General features: G+C 52.5%; 1 protein-coding gene and 1 long non-coding RNA gene across 7 annotated transcripts; one reads left to right on the forward strand and one right to left on the reverse strand.

Moving 5' to 3' along the window:
• Window positions 1-414: 414 nt before the first annotated feature.
• On the forward strand, window positions 415-15,753 carry PPP1R13L (protein phosphatase 1 regulatory subunit 13 like). Of its 6 annotated transcripts, XM_036835029.1 has the most exons (15): window positions 415-892; window positions 1,160-1,211; window positions 4,446-4,623; window positions 5,542-5,622; window positions 5,732-5,877; window positions 6,094-6,598; window positions 6,705-6,803; window positions 6,878-6,969; window positions 7,271-7,691; window positions 9,130-9,584; window positions 11,817-11,948; window positions 12,045-12,178; window positions 12,267-12,433; window positions 14,104-14,303; window positions 15,158-15,753. In XM_036835029.1, the coding sequence occupies exons 4-15, from the start codon at window positions 5,568-5,570 to the stop codon at window positions 15,194-15,196; spliced, it is 2,445 nt and encodes an 814-aa protein (XP_036690924.1). In that variant the 5' UTR covers window positions 415-892; window positions 1,160-1,211; window positions 4,446-4,623; window positions 5,542-5,567; the 3' UTR covers window positions 15,197-15,753. The 6 variants fall into 6 exon arrangements, with proteins under 6 accessions (XP_036690924.1, XP_036690922.1, XP_036690927.1 ...); XM_036835027.1 differs by lacking the exon at window positions 4,446-4,623; XM_036835032.1 differs by lacking the exon at window positions 1,160-1,211.
• LOC118885871 lies at window positions 11,835-13,988 on the reverse strand. Its single transcript, XR_005017572.1, has 3 exons — window positions 13,408-13,988; window positions 12,427-12,750; window positions 11,835-11,955 (listed from the first exon to the last, which is right to left on the reverse strand). It is a non-coding gene; the product is annotated as an uncharacterized LOC118885871 (long non-coding RNA).
• Window positions 15,754-18,813: the final 3,060 nt, after the last annotated feature.

An 18,813-nucleotide genomic window follows, 5' to 3' on the forward strand; every position in this document is an offset into this window, starting at 1 on the left:
AGCCTGTGGATCCCGAGGCGGAGCCTCTGGACTCCCGAGCTGGACACGCGTGGGACGGTGCGGACTAAGGGGCGGGGCTGTGGCCCAAAAGACGGGTAGATGCCCTCGAGGATTTAGTCTCGTGCGTTAGGGGGACATTTCCAAAGGCTCTGAGGAAAGGAGAGAGAGTAGAAGTCCTGACCAGCGCCCCTTCCCTGCCCCGGGGTGCGTGTAAGCAGCGGCACGTGAACGCAGATTTGGGGGACACGCCCACGCCCCTTCGCACGGGGACCGCACAGCGTAGGGCGACGGGCGGAGCCGCGGGATGGTGGCTAGACAGGGTGATCCGACTGCATTCCTGACCGGTGTGTCAGCGCTGATTCCCGCCCCCTTGCCGAGATTTCGGATCCTACTTTAGAACTGGGGCGCCCACCTTCTCAGTGAGCCAGCGGCTGCTCAGAGAGGAGGAGGGTCAGGGGAAGAGGACGTGTTGCCTCCTCCGGGGATCGCCAGACAGTTCCCGCGCGTGGGCGAGACACCCGGGCCCTGCCCCTGCGGGCTCCGGGACTACAATTCCCAGAGGACGCGAGGCTGGGAGGTGCCCGACGTCGGTCGTGGAAGCTGCTGGGAATCGTAGTCCCAGCCTCCAACTTTGGGAGCCGTTGGTGGGAAATTCTGTAAAGATCCCAACCACCCTTTTTAACCGACGGAGAGATTGAGGCTCAGAGACCCGAGGGGATACTGATTTTAGCGAGGCCCTCTTCTCGCCTTGGGGGCGGGATTTGTGAGTCTCCCCCAGCCTCTATATCCTTCTACCTCTTTGGTGGCGTCCAAATCTTCTTTCAAGAAGGGGGAAACAGCCTGGAGGAGTGGGGCAGGGACCCAGGAGTTCGTCTCCTGCACCCACAGCGAGGTAAGAGTCTGGATTCTATTTTCGGTTTACGTAGCCAGGTCACCCTTGGCCTTTCGACCTCGCCCTTCCTGTCTGTGAAATGGACTTTGGGTCAATCCAAATGGGAACATACCCGTCTACGTCCTGCCCCTCCGGGACTACAAGTCCCAAGGTGCTCGAGGCGACCCCGGCTCCCCCTCCCCTCCGGGACCCGCCTCCCTCCGGTACGAGTCACGTCGTCTAACCTGTTCCCGGCGCCTGCCCCGCCCCGTCCTCCGCTCCCCGCAGCCGGAGCCGGAGCCGGAGGAGGACCCCCGGTGCCAAGATCTGCCCCGGATCCGTGAGTTACAACCCCCGCCCCGGGGTTCAGCGGCCCCGGTGGAGCCCGACACTCGCGTTCCTCGGAGGGTCGGGAGGAGACTCGGACGCCAGGTCCCAGGGTGGAATTGGGGGACTCCAGGAACGTTAGAAAGCTAGAACTTGGATGCCTGATTTACTGGGCAGAAGGAAAAGGGGCTCGGATGCCTGAGTTCTTGGAATGGAGGGCTCGGACGCCTTGGTCCTGGGGAGACGTTCGGAGACGTTCGGAAACGTCGGGACGTTTCAGTCACTAGAAATGGGGGCTCTCGGAAGCCTGAGTCCTTGAGTAGAACTCTTGGGGAGAAATGGGAGACTCGGACTGCTGGGGCTCTGGAATGGGCGGCCATCCCTACCACCCTTCAACTGCCTTCTCGACCGAGCCTTTAGGTCTCCGAGCAGAATTAGGGGTGGGGTGGGGATAGTGGAACCCGGGTTCCTGAAATGAAGCAGAACAAACACCCAGGGTCCCTCTGGAGGCTGTGTCCCGCCGTTCCCCCCACTTTCTGGCTCTGGGGTGGGGGCCAACGTGGCAGGAGGGAAGTAGGACAGGTCTCCAACCTTGCCTGTGCCGCTGCGCAATCCCCAACATGTCATTAACCGGGGCGTCAGACCTGCCTAAGCAGAGGAGGGACCTCCGCCCCAGGGCGCCCCCTGGCGGGGGCGGGGAACCTCCTATTGTCCCATAAAGGTGGGAGATATCTGGGATTTGCAAAGGGCATTCTAGAATCCAGGGCAGAATTCCAGAAGGTGTGGTTGGATTCTGGGGGGCTTGCATGGCGGGCACAATACAGCCATTACACAGAGAGGACGGAGGTAAACTGAGGCTTAGAGGTCACACTGGCAAAAGAGTTGGGGGTCAGGATTTGCCCTCCCCCTTCCTCAGCCGCTCTCTGGGCGTCGGGATACCATCCACTCCCACCGGATTTTCTGACTCACTTCTCTCCTAGGGCTCCTGGCCCTGATCCTGAGGTGAAAAATGTCACCTCCACTCCCATCTGTCTGACCTGAGGTAGTGTGGGAGATAAGGGAGGATAGAGGCTAATTCTGGAGGTGTGTGTCTGCCCTTGAAGCTGGGGGAGGGCAGGGCTTGGCACCTCCCTCCGCCCGACTCCCCCTTCTCTCCATCCCCATGAGTCACGTGAATGGATTAAACAAGGGGTGGGGCAGGGGGTTCTGATGAAAGAGGGAAGAACTTCCTAATGTCTGGGCTTGAAGGGCATTTGGTGATAGCCTGAGATGAAATAAAAAATAATAACCGTGGCTGCCAAGACAGAGCTCACAGAGTGCCAGGCTCAGGGCTGGCAGGTAATGGATGGTTCCCATTGTCTACAGAAGTCTCCGGCAACTGCCCAAAGGTCTCACTTCCATTGAGGTTTGCTGAGCCCAGCCCAGGGAATGACTTCTTTCTATGGGAAAACTGAGGCTGGAGTGCGGGCACAACGCACACCCTAGGCTTTTGCCACCTTCTGTCTGGAATCTTCCAGGGATTCCTATGCCCTGGAATGGGCCAGAACTGGAGATGGCTAGAACTCAGGAAAGCAGGGGAGAATTTAGCATTCTGAGATCCAAGGGCTGAAGTCAAGATTCCAGGGGTTAAAGCTCGGGGCTTTTAGAATCTCAGAAAGATTTGAAAGGGCTGTTTTGGAGGAAAAAAATTACTTTGGTTTTGAGCCCTCAGTCTGTTCCAGGCCTGGGAATTAGGAATCTTATACTTGTGAACTTTATTTTGTACCCTTCCCTGTTCTAAACTCTATACATAAATTATGTCGTTCAAACCTCACACTTCTTTGAGGTGAAGGTATTAATTCCCCCATTATACACACAAGGAAACTGAGGCACAGAGACGCTAAATAACTAGCCGAAGGTAGAGATTTAAAGAGGGGGAAGGCCCTAGCTCATTCCACAGACGTCCACAGAGGGGGGAAACCAAGTCCCAGACAGGGTGGGGCCTCTCCCAACGTCTGTCTATGCGGACGGAGCTGGAGGATTCCAATCTGGGTATTCCCAAACCAGCCTGGCGCTCTGACCCGGTTCCTAGTCAGGATGATTCCTCCAGGAACCCCCCACCCCTGATTTTTAACCCCAAAGAACCGGGCTGGGGTGCAGAAGATGCCGGGGAAGGAGACCTAAGGGCGGAGGAGAGGGGAGCCCGGCGGAGAGGACGTGGAGGTGGAGGACAGGGGCCTGGAGGAGAGGCGGGGCCCTCGCCACCCTTGCCCCCCGCCGGGCCCCCGCTCCCCTGCCGCGGGAGATGCGGCACCTGCCCGGGCCCGCCGCGCATTCCCCTGCTCTGAGCTCAGGAGCTGTCTGTCCGCCCGGCTGCGGTCGGGCCGTGACCTGGAGCGTCCCCTGGCGGCCCTGACGCCCTTTTCGCCCGCCTCAGACCCGGGACGGGCCCACGCCCAGCCTTGGCATTTCCTTAGACCCAGAGGTTGTAAGGGTCTTAGAATTTGGGGATCATGAAATCCCCCAAAGAACCATTCGCTACCAGAATGCTGGCCCTGGCGGTAGCATAGATTGTTCATTTTTATATTTTAATGAACACAGAGGGTTTCCTGTGTATCTCTGAGATTCTAAAAGGCGCAAGTTTTGATTCCTATAGTCTCTCCTTCCCCTGCCCCGCGCCCGGCATGCGGGGTCTTACCTGGACCAGGGATCGAACCCTGTGCCCCCTGCAGTGAGAGCTCAGAGTCTTAACCACTGCACCACCAGGGAAGTCCCCTATAGTCTCTACTTTTTGAGGCCTCAATTCTCAGAGCCTTAATTCCTCTTGCACCTTCTGGCCAGTTGGAGCCTCACAACTGTCCTCTGAGGTAGACTGCTATTTATCCTCATTTTACAGATCAGGAAACTGAGGCAGTCTTGTCAGGTGGGACAATGGTGCCACCAGATTTGAACCCTCCTTAATTGTACTTTTAGCAACTCCGCTCTACCAGACATTCACCTAGACTTTTAGGACTTCGGAATCCTGGGATAGATAGAACTCAGTGCAGGAAGACAGAGAAATCTAGGCTAGCCAAAGTGGAGAATTCTAGAATGTTCCAAAGATAGAATCTTGGACTGAGAACTTTCAAACAATAGACTCTCAAGCTGAGGGTTTTAGCCTCTATAGAAATTTAATTACAACCTCAAGGTCCTTATAATTTCAGAATCTAGGCCTCTGAGAGATTGAGGAGGCCTCTCAGAATAGCTGATTTGCCTCCTCCTTTCACAGTTGGGGAAACTGAGGCTCAAGGAGTGGAGGGGACTCTTAGCCCACACAATCCTACCACACCCAAATGAGCCACCAGCCCCAACAGGTTCTGTTCCGAGGCTTCCCAGACTGAGGCCAGAATCAGCATGCCCCAGCCTGCCCTGCTGCCCACGCCTGCACCCCAAGTCAAAGCTAAGTGGTCGGTTGGTGTAGTGGGGAGGTGGCAGAGCTGGCGGGCGTGGCGGCTACCATGGAGATGGGGATGGTGCTGGCCTGACTAGTTCCTGGTGGCCTGGCTCCTTCCCACTGGGTTGGCGACCACAGTGGCCCAGCCACCCCTGGCCAACTCCCTGTTCTTCCTGTTGACGCTGGGTTCGTGTGAACATGCTGAGTCTCCTCTGGGTGGGGACTCTGGGGAGAGAGAGCTGAGTGGTTCCCGTCCTCTGGAGCCCCTCCAGACTGACGGAGATGCCCCAGAATAATAAGTTAGGTCCAGGTGTGAAATCTAGTATGCTGACTTCTTGCAGGGTGACCTGGAACAAATGTTTCTGAGCCCCACTTTCTTTTTTGCTATGGATGTTTTGATCATGGGATAAGGTATTAGCTGTAAAGCACTTGGCACAATTCTAGGGGGCAGTGTTCTCTCAATAAATGGTTGTTTTATTTCATTATACCCTCGAGTAACTAGCAAAGGTCCTGGCACATAGTAGGCAGCACCATCATTATTTTTAAAAAGATCCCCAGCATCTAGCACAGTGTCTCTTGGTCCCTAGTAGGCATTCAGTAATTGATAGTTATTATTATTGCATCCTCTGTTCACTATAATGTCTGTCACATAGTAGGTGGTTAATGGATAATTGTTGAAGGAATGATCACGTCTTATTAGGGCTGAGGTAGAGAGATGGACCAGGAGCCACGGAAAGAGAGTGAATTATCCTGAGCCTTCCTGGAGGGCTTTGCAGGAGTTGGCATTTCCCAGCAGGGAAAGTGGTGGGTCATAGCGCTTCCAGTGGAAGGAAGTAGGAGAGTAAAGGCACCGTCCCGCTCCTCAAGGCCCCAGGTTCCCTGTGGGTGGGCTCTGAGCAGGCTCTCCCCCGCCCCGCCTCCCCAAACGCAGGCGCCCCGCTGCGGCCAGCCGGCACCATGGACAGCGAGGCGTTCCAGAGCTCGCAGAACCTTCTGGACCTGAACTTACAGTGTGAGCTGGGGTAGGGGGCGGGGCGGGGCGGGGCCCTCGGGGCGGGGCGGGGATAAGGCGGGGCCCTGCCCAGAAATCCGGGTCCTCACTACTACTCCCGGCCGCCCAGCTCTAGCCACGAAGCACATGGACCTGAAGCAGGTGGAGCTGGACATGGCGGCGGCCAAGGTGGACGAACTGACCAAGCAGTTGGAGTCGCTGTGGTCAGACTCGCCGGCGGCGCCTCTTGGCTCGCAGGCTAGAGCGCCGGCTAGGGTGAGCCTGCTTGCCCTGGTCCCCACCCGGGCCCCCAAAGTCAGGTTCTTTCCTCCAGTAGTTCAGGCAAGCCTGTCCCATGGGGCTGTGCAGGCTGTGGGCTATTTAAAGGCACTTGTGGGATTAGTGGAAGTGGGGATCAGTGAAAGTGGACGTGACCTACCAACCCTCTACTATTGTCTCCTTTGACCCCTCAATGTCCCGACCTCCCTACAGCTGTCCCGGTACAGCCTCAGCCCTGTCCCCGAGCCCTTGGGCAGCCGCGGGTCCCCCTGGAAGGCAACCACCGACGGCGCAGACACCTCGTTCAAACGCTCCGAGAGCGCCCCGGCTCAGCTCCCCTACAGCTCGCTGTCCCCTAAGGGCCGGCCGTCGTCACCGCGCACCCAGCTCTACCTGCAGCCGGATGCCTACGGCAGCCCGGACCGCGCGCCCTCGCCCCGGCCCCGCGCCTTCGATGGAGCAGGCAGCCCCCTCGGCCGTGCGCCTTCCCCTCGCCCCGGCCCGCTCCGACAGCAGGGTCCCCCCACGCCCTTTGACTTCTTGGGCCGTGTCCGCTCTCCCCGTGTCAGCCCCCTGGCCGAAGGGCCCCAGGCCTTCTTTCCCGAGCGCGGGCCCTCGCCTCGCGCCCCGACCGCAGCCTACGATGCGCCGACTGCCTTTGGGAGCCCCCTGCTGGGCCCTGGCGTCAGCGCCTTCGCCCCACCTCTGCGCGCGCAAGGTGAACCAGGGGGCCGAACTTGGCGGGTGGGAGTGGCGCAAGGTCCGGGACCAGCTTCGGCCCCCCCGCCCCCCCCGCCACATCCTCATGGGCAACCTCTCTCCAGAAGACCTAACGCTTCGGCGGCGGTCCCCCAAAGCCTGGAACGAGTCTGACCTGGACGTGGCGTACGAGAAGAAGTCCTCGCAGACAGCGAGCTATGAACGTGAGTGGTGCGAGGCCAAAGGAGTGGGGCACCCGGAGAGGCCTCCCCAGACCCTAATGATTCCCGCCTCACAGGACCCGATGTCTTCGCGCGGCCTGCTTCACCAGGCCTGCAGCTGTTACCCTGGAGAGAGAGCAGCCTGGATGGGCTGGGGGCCACCAGGAAGGTGAGGGGCCGGAGGGGGCTGGTGGGCAAAGGTGGAGTCAGGGCTAGTCTTCCCCTCCTGGCTGCTCCCGCAGTTTCCGTAACCTTCCCCAGGGTCTTCCTTTATCCTGGATTTCCATCCCCTCCCTGACCCTCTTTCCTTTCCCTTCCTCTGTCTTCCCTCCCCTCCTTCTCTCCCTTCTCACCTTTTGCCTTTACCTCCCTCCTCCTTTCCTCCACTCCCTTATCATTCACTCCCTTATGCCTATCTTCCTCCCACCTGAGCCCCTTCTATCTTCCTTCCTTCCCTCTTTCTCCCCCAGGACAACTTCACCAGCGCCACTCTGCCCCGCAATTACAAGGTCTTCCCTCTGGCCAACGACAGGCGTTCTGATGTGGACAGCTACCGCCGATCGCTGGGCTCCGCGGGGTCATCAGGCACTTTGCCCCGAAGCTGGCAGCCTGTCAGCCGCATCCCCATGCCTCCTTCCAGCCCCCAGCCCCGAAGTGCCCCCCGCCAGCGCCCCATCCCCCTCAGCATGATATTCAAGCTGCAGAATGCCTTTTGGGAGCACGGAGCCAGCAGGGCCATGCTCCCTGGCTCCCCCATCTTCTCTCGAGCTCCCCCGCCTAAGCTGCTTCTCCAGCCCCAGCTGCCTCCACAGTCCCAGCCACAACTACAGCTTCAAGCCCTTGCCCCAGTCCCCCAACCCCCTCAAGAGACTTGGTCCCCTGTGAGTGAAGGTGAGTCAGCAATGGGGGTTCTGGAGGGATGGGTGAAGGGAGGACAGATGGCTGGGACCAAACCAGCTTGGGGTCCCATCACAACCAAACACCTGTTTCCAGACATTGTCCCTGCAGAGAGCAAGGCCAGATGAGCTTGGGGATTTGCTCAGGAACTAAGGATAGCACAGTGCTTAAGCATGGACCCTGGAGTCAGACTGGCTGGCTCCACGCTGTGTGACCTTTGGCAAGTCAGTTAACCTCTCTGGACCTCAGTTTCCTTGAGTGTAAAAGGTGAATAGTGATAGAACCTACCTTATTGGGGTATGGTACTAGATTATTTAATCCATATAAAGTCCTTAAAATAGGGCCTGATGTATAGTAAGCCCTCAGTAGCTATCATATTAATTTTATAATTATTAGTAGTTTTTGGTGTGAGACCAGCGCAGGGCCTGGATTTAAGCAGAGTGGGTTTTGATCCCCTCTCTACCATTGACATGCTGTGTAACTGAGGATAAATTAATTAACCCATCTGAGCTTACATTTTCTCATCTGTGAAGAGAGATTAATAACATTTACTTCATAGATTACGATGGACAGTCAATGAAATCATGTATAAAATGATCATTGTATATTTCTACCTGCTTTAGAAGCTCTGATAGAGAGCCAAGAAACAGAGAGAAGAGACCAACAAGTACCAAGATTCTAGTCCCAGCAATTTTCTTTCTTTCTTTCTATATTTATTTTTGGCTGCCTCGGGTCTTCCTTGCTGCACGCGGGCTTTCTCTAATGACAGCAAGCAGGGGCGATGTGCGGGCTTCTCATTGCGGTGGCTTCTCTTATTCTGAGCCCGGGCTCCAGTAGTTGTGGCGCATGGGCTCAGTAGTTGCGGCGGACAGGCTTAGTTGCTCCGCGGCATGTGGGATCTTCTCGGACCAGGGATTGAACCCGTGTCCCCTGCATTGGCAGGCATATTCTTAACCACTGTGCCACCAGGGACGTCCTCAGCAACTTTCTGCCTGAGATGTTAGGAGAGGAAATTCTTACAATCTTAGAAAGTCAAGTTTATCATAATGGTAGGAGCAGAGATTCTGGAGTCAGATAGGACTGAGTTCAAATCCCAGCTGTGTGGCTTTAGGCAACTGACTTGCCTTCTCTGAGACTCAGTTTCCCTTTCTGTAATAATGAGATGTTAGCCATATCAACGTCACAAGGTAGTGGTGAGAATTCAACGATAGGCATGTAAAGCACGAGGCACATGCTAAGTGCTTGTTAAATGGGGGATGTCATAATTGTCTATTATTCACAACCCAGGGAAAGTGTAGCCCAGAGAAAGCAAGGAACTGCCCTGAGGTCACACAGCAAATCAGGCATTTGTTGCAAGTCCTGGAAGTTGTGGGGAGGGAGTCTCTCGGGTCTCTTGGGACCACTCCTTTGATGGGGCTCTTGCTCCTTGTAGGCCTCCCCAAACCTCCCACTGAGCTGGAGCCTGAGCCGGAGCTGGAGGGGCTGCTGACGTCAGGGCTGGAGGCTGGTGATGCAGATGAAGACGCTGTAACTCGGCCCCTTAGTCCCACACGGCTGCAGCCAGCGCTGCCACCCGAGGCACAGTCAGTGCCCGAGCTGGAGGAGGTGGCACGGGTGCTGGCAGAAATTCCACGGCCCCTCAAACGCAGGGGCTCCATGGAGCAGAGCCCTATTGTAGCCCTGCCCCCCACCCACAAGAAGCAGTACCAGCAGATCATCAACCGCCTCTTCCATCGTCACGGTGGGCCTGGGGGGCCCGAGCCTGAGCTGTGTCCCATCGCTGAGGGACCTGAGGCCAGGGCAGGGCCCCCTGCTCCAGCCCCACCAGCTCCCATACCACCCCTAGCCCTTCTCCAGAGCAGCCCACCAGAGCAGCCACAGAGCATGGTAAGTAATATAGGAGAAAACTGGGGTATATTACTTAGCATATGGAAGCATCCCTTCCCTTTTAGGACAGAACCTGGAAATTGTACACATCACATCTGGCACATTCCACTGGGCAGGAATCCAGCTGCAAGGGAAGCTGGGAAATGTAGTTTTAAATCTAAGTGTACCTGTGCTCAGAAGAAAGGGAGAACATATATGGAGGGGCATTCAGAAGTCTTGGCCACATAGAGATTTTTCTCTGCTCTTCTCCAGTAACCTGTCCCCCCAGGGCTTCCCTTCAGGAATCTTAGAGTCTTCCAACCTGGAACTGACTTCGTCTTGGCATGACAGAGGGTTTATTCTGGGGTCTGAAAAGCCTGCCTGAATCAAGGCAGTCACCATTTCTCTCCCTAGTTGCCACAGCCTCTCATGTCCGCCTTCTCTGGGGAGCTGCTCTCTCCTCTTACACCTCAGCAAGCCTGTGCCATGGCTAGAAATGGCCCACCCAGCCCTGACTCAAAATGACCTCTCAGTTCAAGTCTATGGTGTCCTCTGACTCTAGTCAGAGCTTCTTCCATTCAGATTTTCAAGAACAAGTCTCTGATCTCTGAGGCTGTGGGTGTCGTGGTTAAGTGCACCAGCGGCAGAGCTAGGCTGCCTGGGTTCAAATCCCAGCTCCACAGCACTTATCGGCTGTGCAACCTTGGGCCAGACACATAGTCTCTCTGTGCCTCAGTTTCCTCATCTGTAGAATGGGGATGAAAATAAGCATAGGGTTGCTGTGAGGATTTAATACATTAATATAGTGCTTAGAATAGTGCCTGGCACTTAACTATTAACTATTATTATTGTTATCATTTGACCAGGGGCTGGTCTCCTGCTGATCTTGGTCTGGTTTCTGCATCGTGGCTTGGAGGGCTCGGGGTGTAGTCACATGGAACAATCCTGATTGCTCAATGTGGGTAGACAGATGGAGGAGAACAATTCCCAGAGAAGACGTGGGGGCCAGGTGGACCCCAAATGCCTATTCCCAGGCCCTTCTGAGGGTGGAGCCAAGAAATGTTGAGGCTCAGGATCTTGAAATCAAGAATGGAAGAATGACAATGTCTTGAAATGGTCGAGTTGCCTCATTGTAGAATCACAAAGTTCCGGCCACAGAGAAACCTGAACACTCACAGAATTCAATAATTAAATCCTGGCATCACAAACTCAGAAGAGTGAAATTTCAGAATTCCTGAACACTGAAGGTTTGCACAGGATCTTAGAATTAAAAAGTTAGTAACACAAACCCTGGTTATTACTGATTCTTGAAGTCCCCAGAACTGAAAATTAAAGACTCGTCCTTTGAATCTTAAATCATAGATTAGTGCACTAATATGTTATAATACAGAATTTTATTTACGTGAACATTTTCCACTAGAAAGAAACACACAAACATAGTAACTAGGAAGAAATAGATAAAAGTAGAATAAAGAGGCCCAAATAACAGCATTCAGAGAGAACCACGATTAACATTTTGAGTATTTCCTTCCAATCTTTTGGAATGAAATTCTCACCATGAAATATTCAAGTTCTCAATCATAGAATCTTGGGAATGCAACGTCCTGGGTCCTCAGCAATTTGAAATGGCACAACTTAGCATTTCTGGACTCACACATATTGGAAACTTAGCATCAGAGAATTTTTAAATGAGTGGCTTGTGGGATCTTCAAATTCCAGAATCTTGAAATCATTGACATCGAAGACCAGAATCACAAATGCTATATGCAGAATAAATGAATTTTGTAGGATACTTGAGAATCAAAAATAAGAAGGCACAAGGAATAATATGATAAATATTCTAATTCCAAACATCTGAAATTAACACTTGGTAACATCTTGTCATGTGTGCTTCCTAGCATTTTTTTTTTTTTTAATATATAAAAGAGAGGAAACTATGGATTGAATATCTGGCTTCCACAATCATCAACCTCATGGTCTCCCAGCTTCCTCTCAGGTCTCAGGGCCCAAGATTCCAAAATCACCAGATTCCCTGAATGTTGCAGGCAACCAGAGGCTGTAGAACTGAGGGACCCTCCTTCCCATGGCCCTCTGGACTCAGGCTATGTACGTTCCTGGGTTCCAGTCTCAGCCCTGTCTAGTTGGATGAACTGGAGTGGCCGCCTGGTCCCTGAGCCTCTGTTTCCCCGCTCTGAGGAATGGGTATATTAGCAATCCCCGCCAAGCCGCTGAAGCCCCGGTCCTGTCCCCCAGGAGATGCGCTCCGTGCTGCGGAAGGCCGGCTCCCCGCGCAAGGTCCGTCGCGCGCGCCTCAGCCCGCTCGTGCTGCTGCTGGACGCCGCGCTGACCGGGGAGCTGGACGTGGTGCAGCAGGCGGTGAAGGAGGTGAGTACTGCCGGACAGAAGGGCGGGTGGGGTGGGGGCGGCAGACGCTGGATAGCAGCCGCGGGACTGAGCCTCCCCGTCCCCCGGCCCGTCCAGATGAACGACCCGAGCCAGCCCAACGAGGAGGGCATCACCGCCCTGCATAACGCCATCTGCGGCGCCAACTACCCCATCGTGGACTTCCTCATCGCGGCGGGTGCCAACGTCAACTCCCCCGACAGCCACGGCTGGTGAGTCCTGACCTCGCGCGGCCGGCGTGGGGCGGGGAAGGCGCTGCGGGCCCCAGCGCGGCCTCTCACGCCTGCATCCCACGCCTAGGACACCGTTGCACTGCGCGGCGTCGTGCAACGACACGGCCATCTGCATGGCGCTGGTGCAGCACGGTGCGGCAATCTTCGCCACCACGCTCAGTGACGGCGCCACCGCCATCGAGAAGTGCGACCCCTACCGCGAGGGTTACACCGACTGTGCCACTTACCTGGCAGGTGCGAGGCAGGGCTGGGGCCCCTCGGTGGGCGGGCTGGGCCACCTCTGGGGGAGGGCGTCGCGGGGACTGGGACGCCCAGCTGGTAGATGTTGGGCGGGGGAAGGCGGCAGACTGCGGCTCCTGAGAGAGGACGCGGGGGGCTGTACCAACCCTGTGGCAGCATCACCGAGGAGGGGCCGGCGGGATGGACCACCTGCAGGGGTGGGGCACTGGGCCTCCCACCTGGCAGGTGCAAGAAGGGTGTGTGGGCGCAGCAGACTGTGCCACCTTCGAGGGAGAGGGGGACAGGGGAACTGTGCCACGCAAGCTGGACACCTGTAGGGAGAAGAGAAGGTGTGGAGACTGCGCCGCTTTATCTGCTTTCTCGTCCACGGGGGTGGGGAGTTGGACGTTCCAACCATACCATCTACCTGGCCTAGGGCTGGGCACATGGGCTGTGCTACCTGTGGGAAATACAGCACCACACAGGTGAGAGGTGAGCAGGCCATGGCTTCTGGGGAGGAGCTTGGGGACTCTTCCACTCCTAGTGAGACACGAGGCTGTACCATATATCTCCGGGGCGGGGGGGGGTGGGGCACATCACTTAAACAGGTGATGGGAGGAACTAGGTAGGCCATATCCTGGGGAAGTGCCTAGGGTCTGTAGCGCTCACCTGGAGGGGCCAACTCTATCATAAAGCGGGGTTGGGGACCTCAGAGAGTTGGGGTAAGGCAGGCTGTAGGACCTGGGGGTGGGACAATGTATTTGAGAGGTGAGCCTGGAGGGACTACACGACAGCCTGCTGTGCTGTGGCGGAAAGTGGGTGGGAGCCATGGGGCTGTAACACCTGCCTTAGTGGTGAGCAGCGGCAGGCCAGGACTGGACCGCTGGGGCGGGAAGTAGACCGTCCACTGAAGCTTTGGGAAGGGGGATTGTGACCACCTTTGTCACAGGTAGATGAAGCCTATGAGATAAGAAGATTGTACCTCCTACCTGCCTGGACTTGGAGAGTTCTCTGAGGATGAAGTAGAGATTGAACAGCACACTTGCGGGCGGAGGGGTGGTGGAGAGGAGGGGAAACTGGAACACGGTGGACTGAACCATTAAAGAGGGGGGAGCATGGTGGACTGTACCATCTGGAAAGGGGGCTAAATCCTTGATGGGATTAAAGGGGGGTTCGGGTGGCCTATACTATCTGGAAAATTATTACATCCTCTTTGAGACTTTATCTTTTGGGGAGGGGCGCAGTGTGCACTGCACCATCTGGAAAGGGGGAGTTGGGACCACTTTGTGGGGAGGAGTAGGGCTGAACCATCTGAAGGAGGGGTTGAGTCATCTATGGAGACTGTACCACTTAAGGGGGGTGGGGTGCAGACGACTCTACTTCTAGGAGTGATACAGGGACTTAACCAGATATAAGTGGAAATGGGGACCACTGACCCTGCCTCGGGGGTTGGTGGCCCGGCTTGATGCACGCCAGTGTTTTAGAGACTGTCAGTCCTGGCAGCTGACTCCAGCTCAGGCCCCCCTCTCCAGACAGGGGTACACAACTTTTCAAGTGGCTCATTCCCCAAGGTGAGGCTGGCGCCAAATCTCAGGGTCTGTCCCTGTCCCCAGCGTGTCGTATCCCTGAGTGTTCCCGGCCCCCCTGAACCGGGCGCTGACGATCCCTGCGGTTTCATGTTTCAGACGCGGAGCAGAGCATGGGGCTGATGTACAACGGGGTGGTGTACGCTCTCTGGGATTACAGCGCTGAGTTTGGAGACGAGCTGTCCTTCCGCGATGGCGAGTCGGTCACCGTGCTGCGGAGGGATGGGCCAGAGGAGACGGACTGGTGGTGGGCCGCGCTGCACGGCCGGGAGGGCTACGTGCCCCGTAACTACTTCGGGGTGAGCGCAGAAGCGATATTGTGAGGAAAGGGGTGATCCCACGGGAAAAAGGGCAAGAGAGACAGTGCATGACATTGGGGAGGAGGGGAGGTTAGAAGAGTCCATTATCGGTTGTGGGGAGGTGAGGATGAGCCCATTATAATAACGGGGGAGGTAAGGGAGAGCCCCTTTTAGTTAGGGGAGGAAGAGCCGCTTACTGGTGGTACTTCGTGGGGTACTCACCAGTACTGCCTTCCTAGTTATTTGATTGGTTCGTGCTCAATCAAATATTTTTATTATTCCTAACTATATTCATGGGGAGGTAAAGAAGAATGTATTCTAGCCAAGGGGAGTCATGAAGAATCCCATCTTGGTGATGGGGGCAGTTAAAGAATTGGGTATTACAGGCATGGAAGCTTTTGTTACACTGCATTGGGCAGGGTGAGGAAGAATCCATTAATAAAATCGCGGTAGAACTGAGGGAGATACTACTAGGTTAGCGGAGGAGACCAGGAAAATCCCATTATATTCCTGGGAGAGAAGACGATTCCTTTAATTGGGGAATAGGTGGAGGTGGGTCCCAACCAGACAGCCATGGTGGTAGGGAGAGGCGGGCGTCTTTTTTATGGCCGTATGGGAGACTCGGAAATACTCCATTTCATCAAGCCTGCTGCTGATCGGAAGGCTCCAGCTGGTGCTTGCAGCTGACAGGGGATTCTGGTGTGGTTTGGGAGATACTGAGAGAGTCGATTAGGAAGGGATGGGAGGATGGAGACAGTCCACGTGTTTGGGGGTGGATCAGGTGACTGTATTAAGTTTGGGGTGGAATGAAGGGGTGGGAGCTCCTGGTGTCTGAAGAGCCTGTCTTCCCCCAGCTCTTCCCCAGGGTGAAGCCTCAGAAGAATAAGGTCTAGCTGGAGAGAAGGACTTTTCGAAGGGATACAGGAGAAAGCAGCAGCTGCCTTCATTCCAGAACTACTCCTCCCTTACTGCTGCATCTCTCTGCGCCCCCAAATCCTTGCAGGGGCGAGGTCCTTGCCAACACCTCTCTGCTTCCCTGGAAGCCCTGGGGAGAAGGAGAACCCCAGCTTTAAATTTAGAAAACTGCCTTAGCTGTGGGAGGTCGTGGTGGGGCTGGGAATCATTGGGAGCAAGAGAGACCCCCCCCAATTGCCAAGTCACATCCTGTCCAAAGTGCCTCGTGCTCCTACTGCCCACCCCCCCCCGCCCCCCAAAAGCAAGGCAACCCACCATCCCAGCGGAGCCTGGAGTGGGTCACCGCCACTGGATTTTCCCAGGAGTCACCTCTGCCACTATCTCTACCAACAGCCTTCAGGGGCCAGGTGAGGCATATTAGTCTCTATCAGCATCCCTGCCCCCTCTCTCCCCAGTCAAGTGCCTTTACACAGTGCCAGTTTTATAACAAAATGGGGACGTTCTTCATTATAAATAAAGGTAGTTTGCACAGAAATTGACTTCCTTCTCTTTGAACTCCGTTCTGACTTAATTATTCTCCTCATTGTTACTATTTTTGGTAAACCAGTCTTAAAGTAGCCCTTTTGGACGGGATTTCCCTCATGTGAATCCAATCCTTCCTCTTTCAATTATGCCTGCTTCCTTTTTTTTTTTTTGTAGCGTCTTGACCTTTTTTTCATGTTTTGGATTCTTCTTTTTAAGTGTCCTTAAGCTTAAAGACATAAAATGTTATAATTCTGTCATCTGAAGTTTGGTGCCATCTCCTCCTGTAATTTGGTGTGTCTGCTGGTTCTCACTCATGGTGGCTTGTTTCCTCATGTGTATTGAAATTATGGATTGTGAGATCATCTTCAACAGGGCTTTATCTGCTGGAAATCCATGTGGACTTTTTGAGAGTCTGACCCTGAAGAGTGATTTTGGAAGAGTGATTTTCCCCACTTTTTTATTTCATAAACTGCCCCTTGAAGATTTTTGACAAATCAGAAGCCTTTCTCTCTTCTGATTTGTATTTCTTTACAAATCATAAAACTTCAACATTGTCATTGTCTGCAATGTCCAAAACAACTCACGTGGGAATTTTAATTATTTTTAGTTAATTTAAATTAAATAAAAATTAAGGATTCAATTCCTCAGTCACACTAGCCACTTTTCAAGTGCTCAGTAGCCACATGTGGCTAGTGGCTACCATTTTGGACAGTGCAGATAGAGAACATTTTCATCATCCCAGAAAGTTCTATTGAGTAAAGCTGATATACATTTCCATCATCCAGAAGTTCCATCGTGCCTCTTCCCAGTCAATATATGCATGCCTCCTCCCCATAAGGGGTAGCCGCTTCTATCACTGCCGATTAATTTTCATGAATATACTTTAAAAATCAAATGGTACTGGTACTAAGATATTTGTAACGAAGAAAAACAGTCCTCCTGCTACCTCTCCCTACTCCCATCTGCTTTCCAGAGGCTACTACTTTCAACTGCTATAGCTGTTTCCTCTGGTATTTTCTTGTATGTTTCTAAATATGCTGGCATTGCTATTTCTTGATTTGTCAATTTTAGACATTCTCTACTGATTTCCTGGTATAGTAGATGAGGTTTGAGGTCTATTAATCTGACTCTACTTTCCCTCTCCTCAATGAAATCATAATTTTTACATCAATCAATAGTTTTTTAAATGTTGTGATATGTAAATATGTTTTCACTGCAGAGCCATGCAGTATATTAGAATTTTCTCTCCACAAACTACTAAATTTTTGAGAATTAAATTTACCTCTGTCACTTGCTTAATTTTATTTGCACCTATACTTAATATTTTTCAAATGTTCCATGGAATCTTCCATATTACTAACAGCTCACTCAAGTTTTTTTTCCTCCCTCCTAAAGTCCTCTCTCCTACTTGAATGTGGGCTTGATGCTTTCTAGGCCTACACTAAGCTATCCTGGACTTCCCTGTGTTGGATATTGTTTCCTGGATTCCATGTCTATCTTTCTTTGTTGACTCTTCATTTTGCTGGAGCACATGCTCCAGTCGTTCCCTTAAAAGGGAGAGGAAGAGATAAAGATTTTTGAGTTCTTGCATGGCTTAATATATCTTCACTTTATCCTCCAACTTTATTATGGTTTGTCTGGGTATAAAACTCTAGGTTGGAAACATATGTATCCCTTGAAACTCAAATCTGTTTTCTTCCTAAGTTGGAATGCAAGTTTAGATAACAAAGGAAACCTGTTTGGTTTTTTGTTTTCCCCTCAGATTTGTTTTCATTCTCCCTCTGCTTTGAACTTGTATTTGACTTGCTTTATTCTGGAAGCTTTTGGGATCTTCTCTCTTTCTCTTGTTCTGAAATTTCATGAGGATATGCCTCACTGTAGCTTTTATTCATTAATCATTCTGACCCTAAGTCTGTCCTTTCAATCTGGAGACTCATAGCCTTTGGTTCTGGGAAATTTTCTTGTATATTTATGTGTTGGTTTCTTTGTGTGTGTGTGTGTGTGTGTGTGTGTGTGTGTGTGTTGGTTTCTTCTTCGTTTTCTTGCTCTCTTTTTCTGGAATTTTTATTATTTGGATGTTGAAGCTTCTGGTTTGAGCTTTCAGTTTTCTTATCTTTTCACCACTATTTTCCATCTCTTTGTTAATTTTCCCCTTACTTTCTAGGAAATTTCCTTGACTTTATCTTCTAATCCTTTTATTAAAATTTATGTTTCATCTATTATTTTGAATTCCCAAGAACTCTTTCTTGTTATTTAATTATTCATTTTTCATAGCCTCCAGTTCCTATTTTATAAATGTGATATCATCTATTATCTTGCTAGGTATTTTTTATAGTATTTTAGTTACAGGTGTTTTTGTGTTTGTTTTGTAGCTTTCTTTTTTTTCCTGTGTAATCTTTGTTTCTTCTGGGCTTCTTTATTTTGTATGTGTTTACACTAGTCGGATCTCTCTTTTGCATAACAGAGATATGTTAGTTTCCCATTACTGCTATAACAAATTATCACAAACTTAGTAGGTTAAATAACACAAACTTATTGTCTTTTAATTCCGGGAGTCAGAAGTCTGAAACAGGTCTCAGTGGGCTAAAATCAAGGTGTTGTCAGGCCATGTTCTTCTGGGGGGAATCTGTTTCCTTGCCTTTTCCAGTTTCTAGAGGTTGCCTATATTTCTACCAACAGTCTGTTTATGATGATTTAGTGTTCTCTAAGATTATAGAGATTTACTCTACCTTACTCCTCACTTCCTTCTGAGTCCTCACTAGCAGAATAGCTAACACCCATATTTCTACAAATGGTCTGCAAGGCTATCTAGGCTTTTCCCATCATCTTCTCAACATTCTTCCAGCCTCTGCCCATTGTCCAATTCCAAATCCACTTCCACATTTTTAGGTATTTGTTACAGCAGCACCCCACTTCCAGTACCAAAATCTGCACTAGCTTCCCATCGCTGCTTGTAACAAATTGTCACAAACTTGGAGGCTTAAACAATGCAAATTTATTATCTTACCATCTGGAGGTCAGACATCTGAAATGGGTCTCACTGAACTAAAATCCAGGTGTCAGCAGGGCT

This window comes from Balaenoptera musculus, chromosome 19, assembly GCF_009873245.2.
Source record: "Balaenoptera musculus isolate JJ_BM4_2016_0621 chromosome 19, mBalMus1.pri.v3, whole genome shotgun sequence".
Lineage (NCBI taxonomy): Eukaryota > Metazoa > Chordata > Mammalia > Artiodactyla > Balaenopteridae > Balaenoptera > Balaenoptera musculus.

What these genes read in the sequence shown, in the direction of transcription:
- PPP1R13L (XM_036835029.1), top strand. Translation starts at nt 5,568, where the DNA reads ATGGACAGCGAGGCGTTCCAGAGCTCGCAGAACCTTCTGGACCTGAAC. An exon ending in CCCACCTCTGCGCGCGCAAG is followed by an intron (nt 6,599 to 6,704) that starts GTGAACCAGGGG and finishes ACCTCTCTCCAG; the next exon opens with AAGACCTAACGCTTCGGCGG. An exon ending in TTGGTCCCCTGTGAGTGAAG is followed by an intron (nt 7,692 to 9,129) that starts GTGAGTCAGCAA and finishes TGCTCCTTGTAG; the next exon opens with GCCTCCCCAAACCTCCCACT.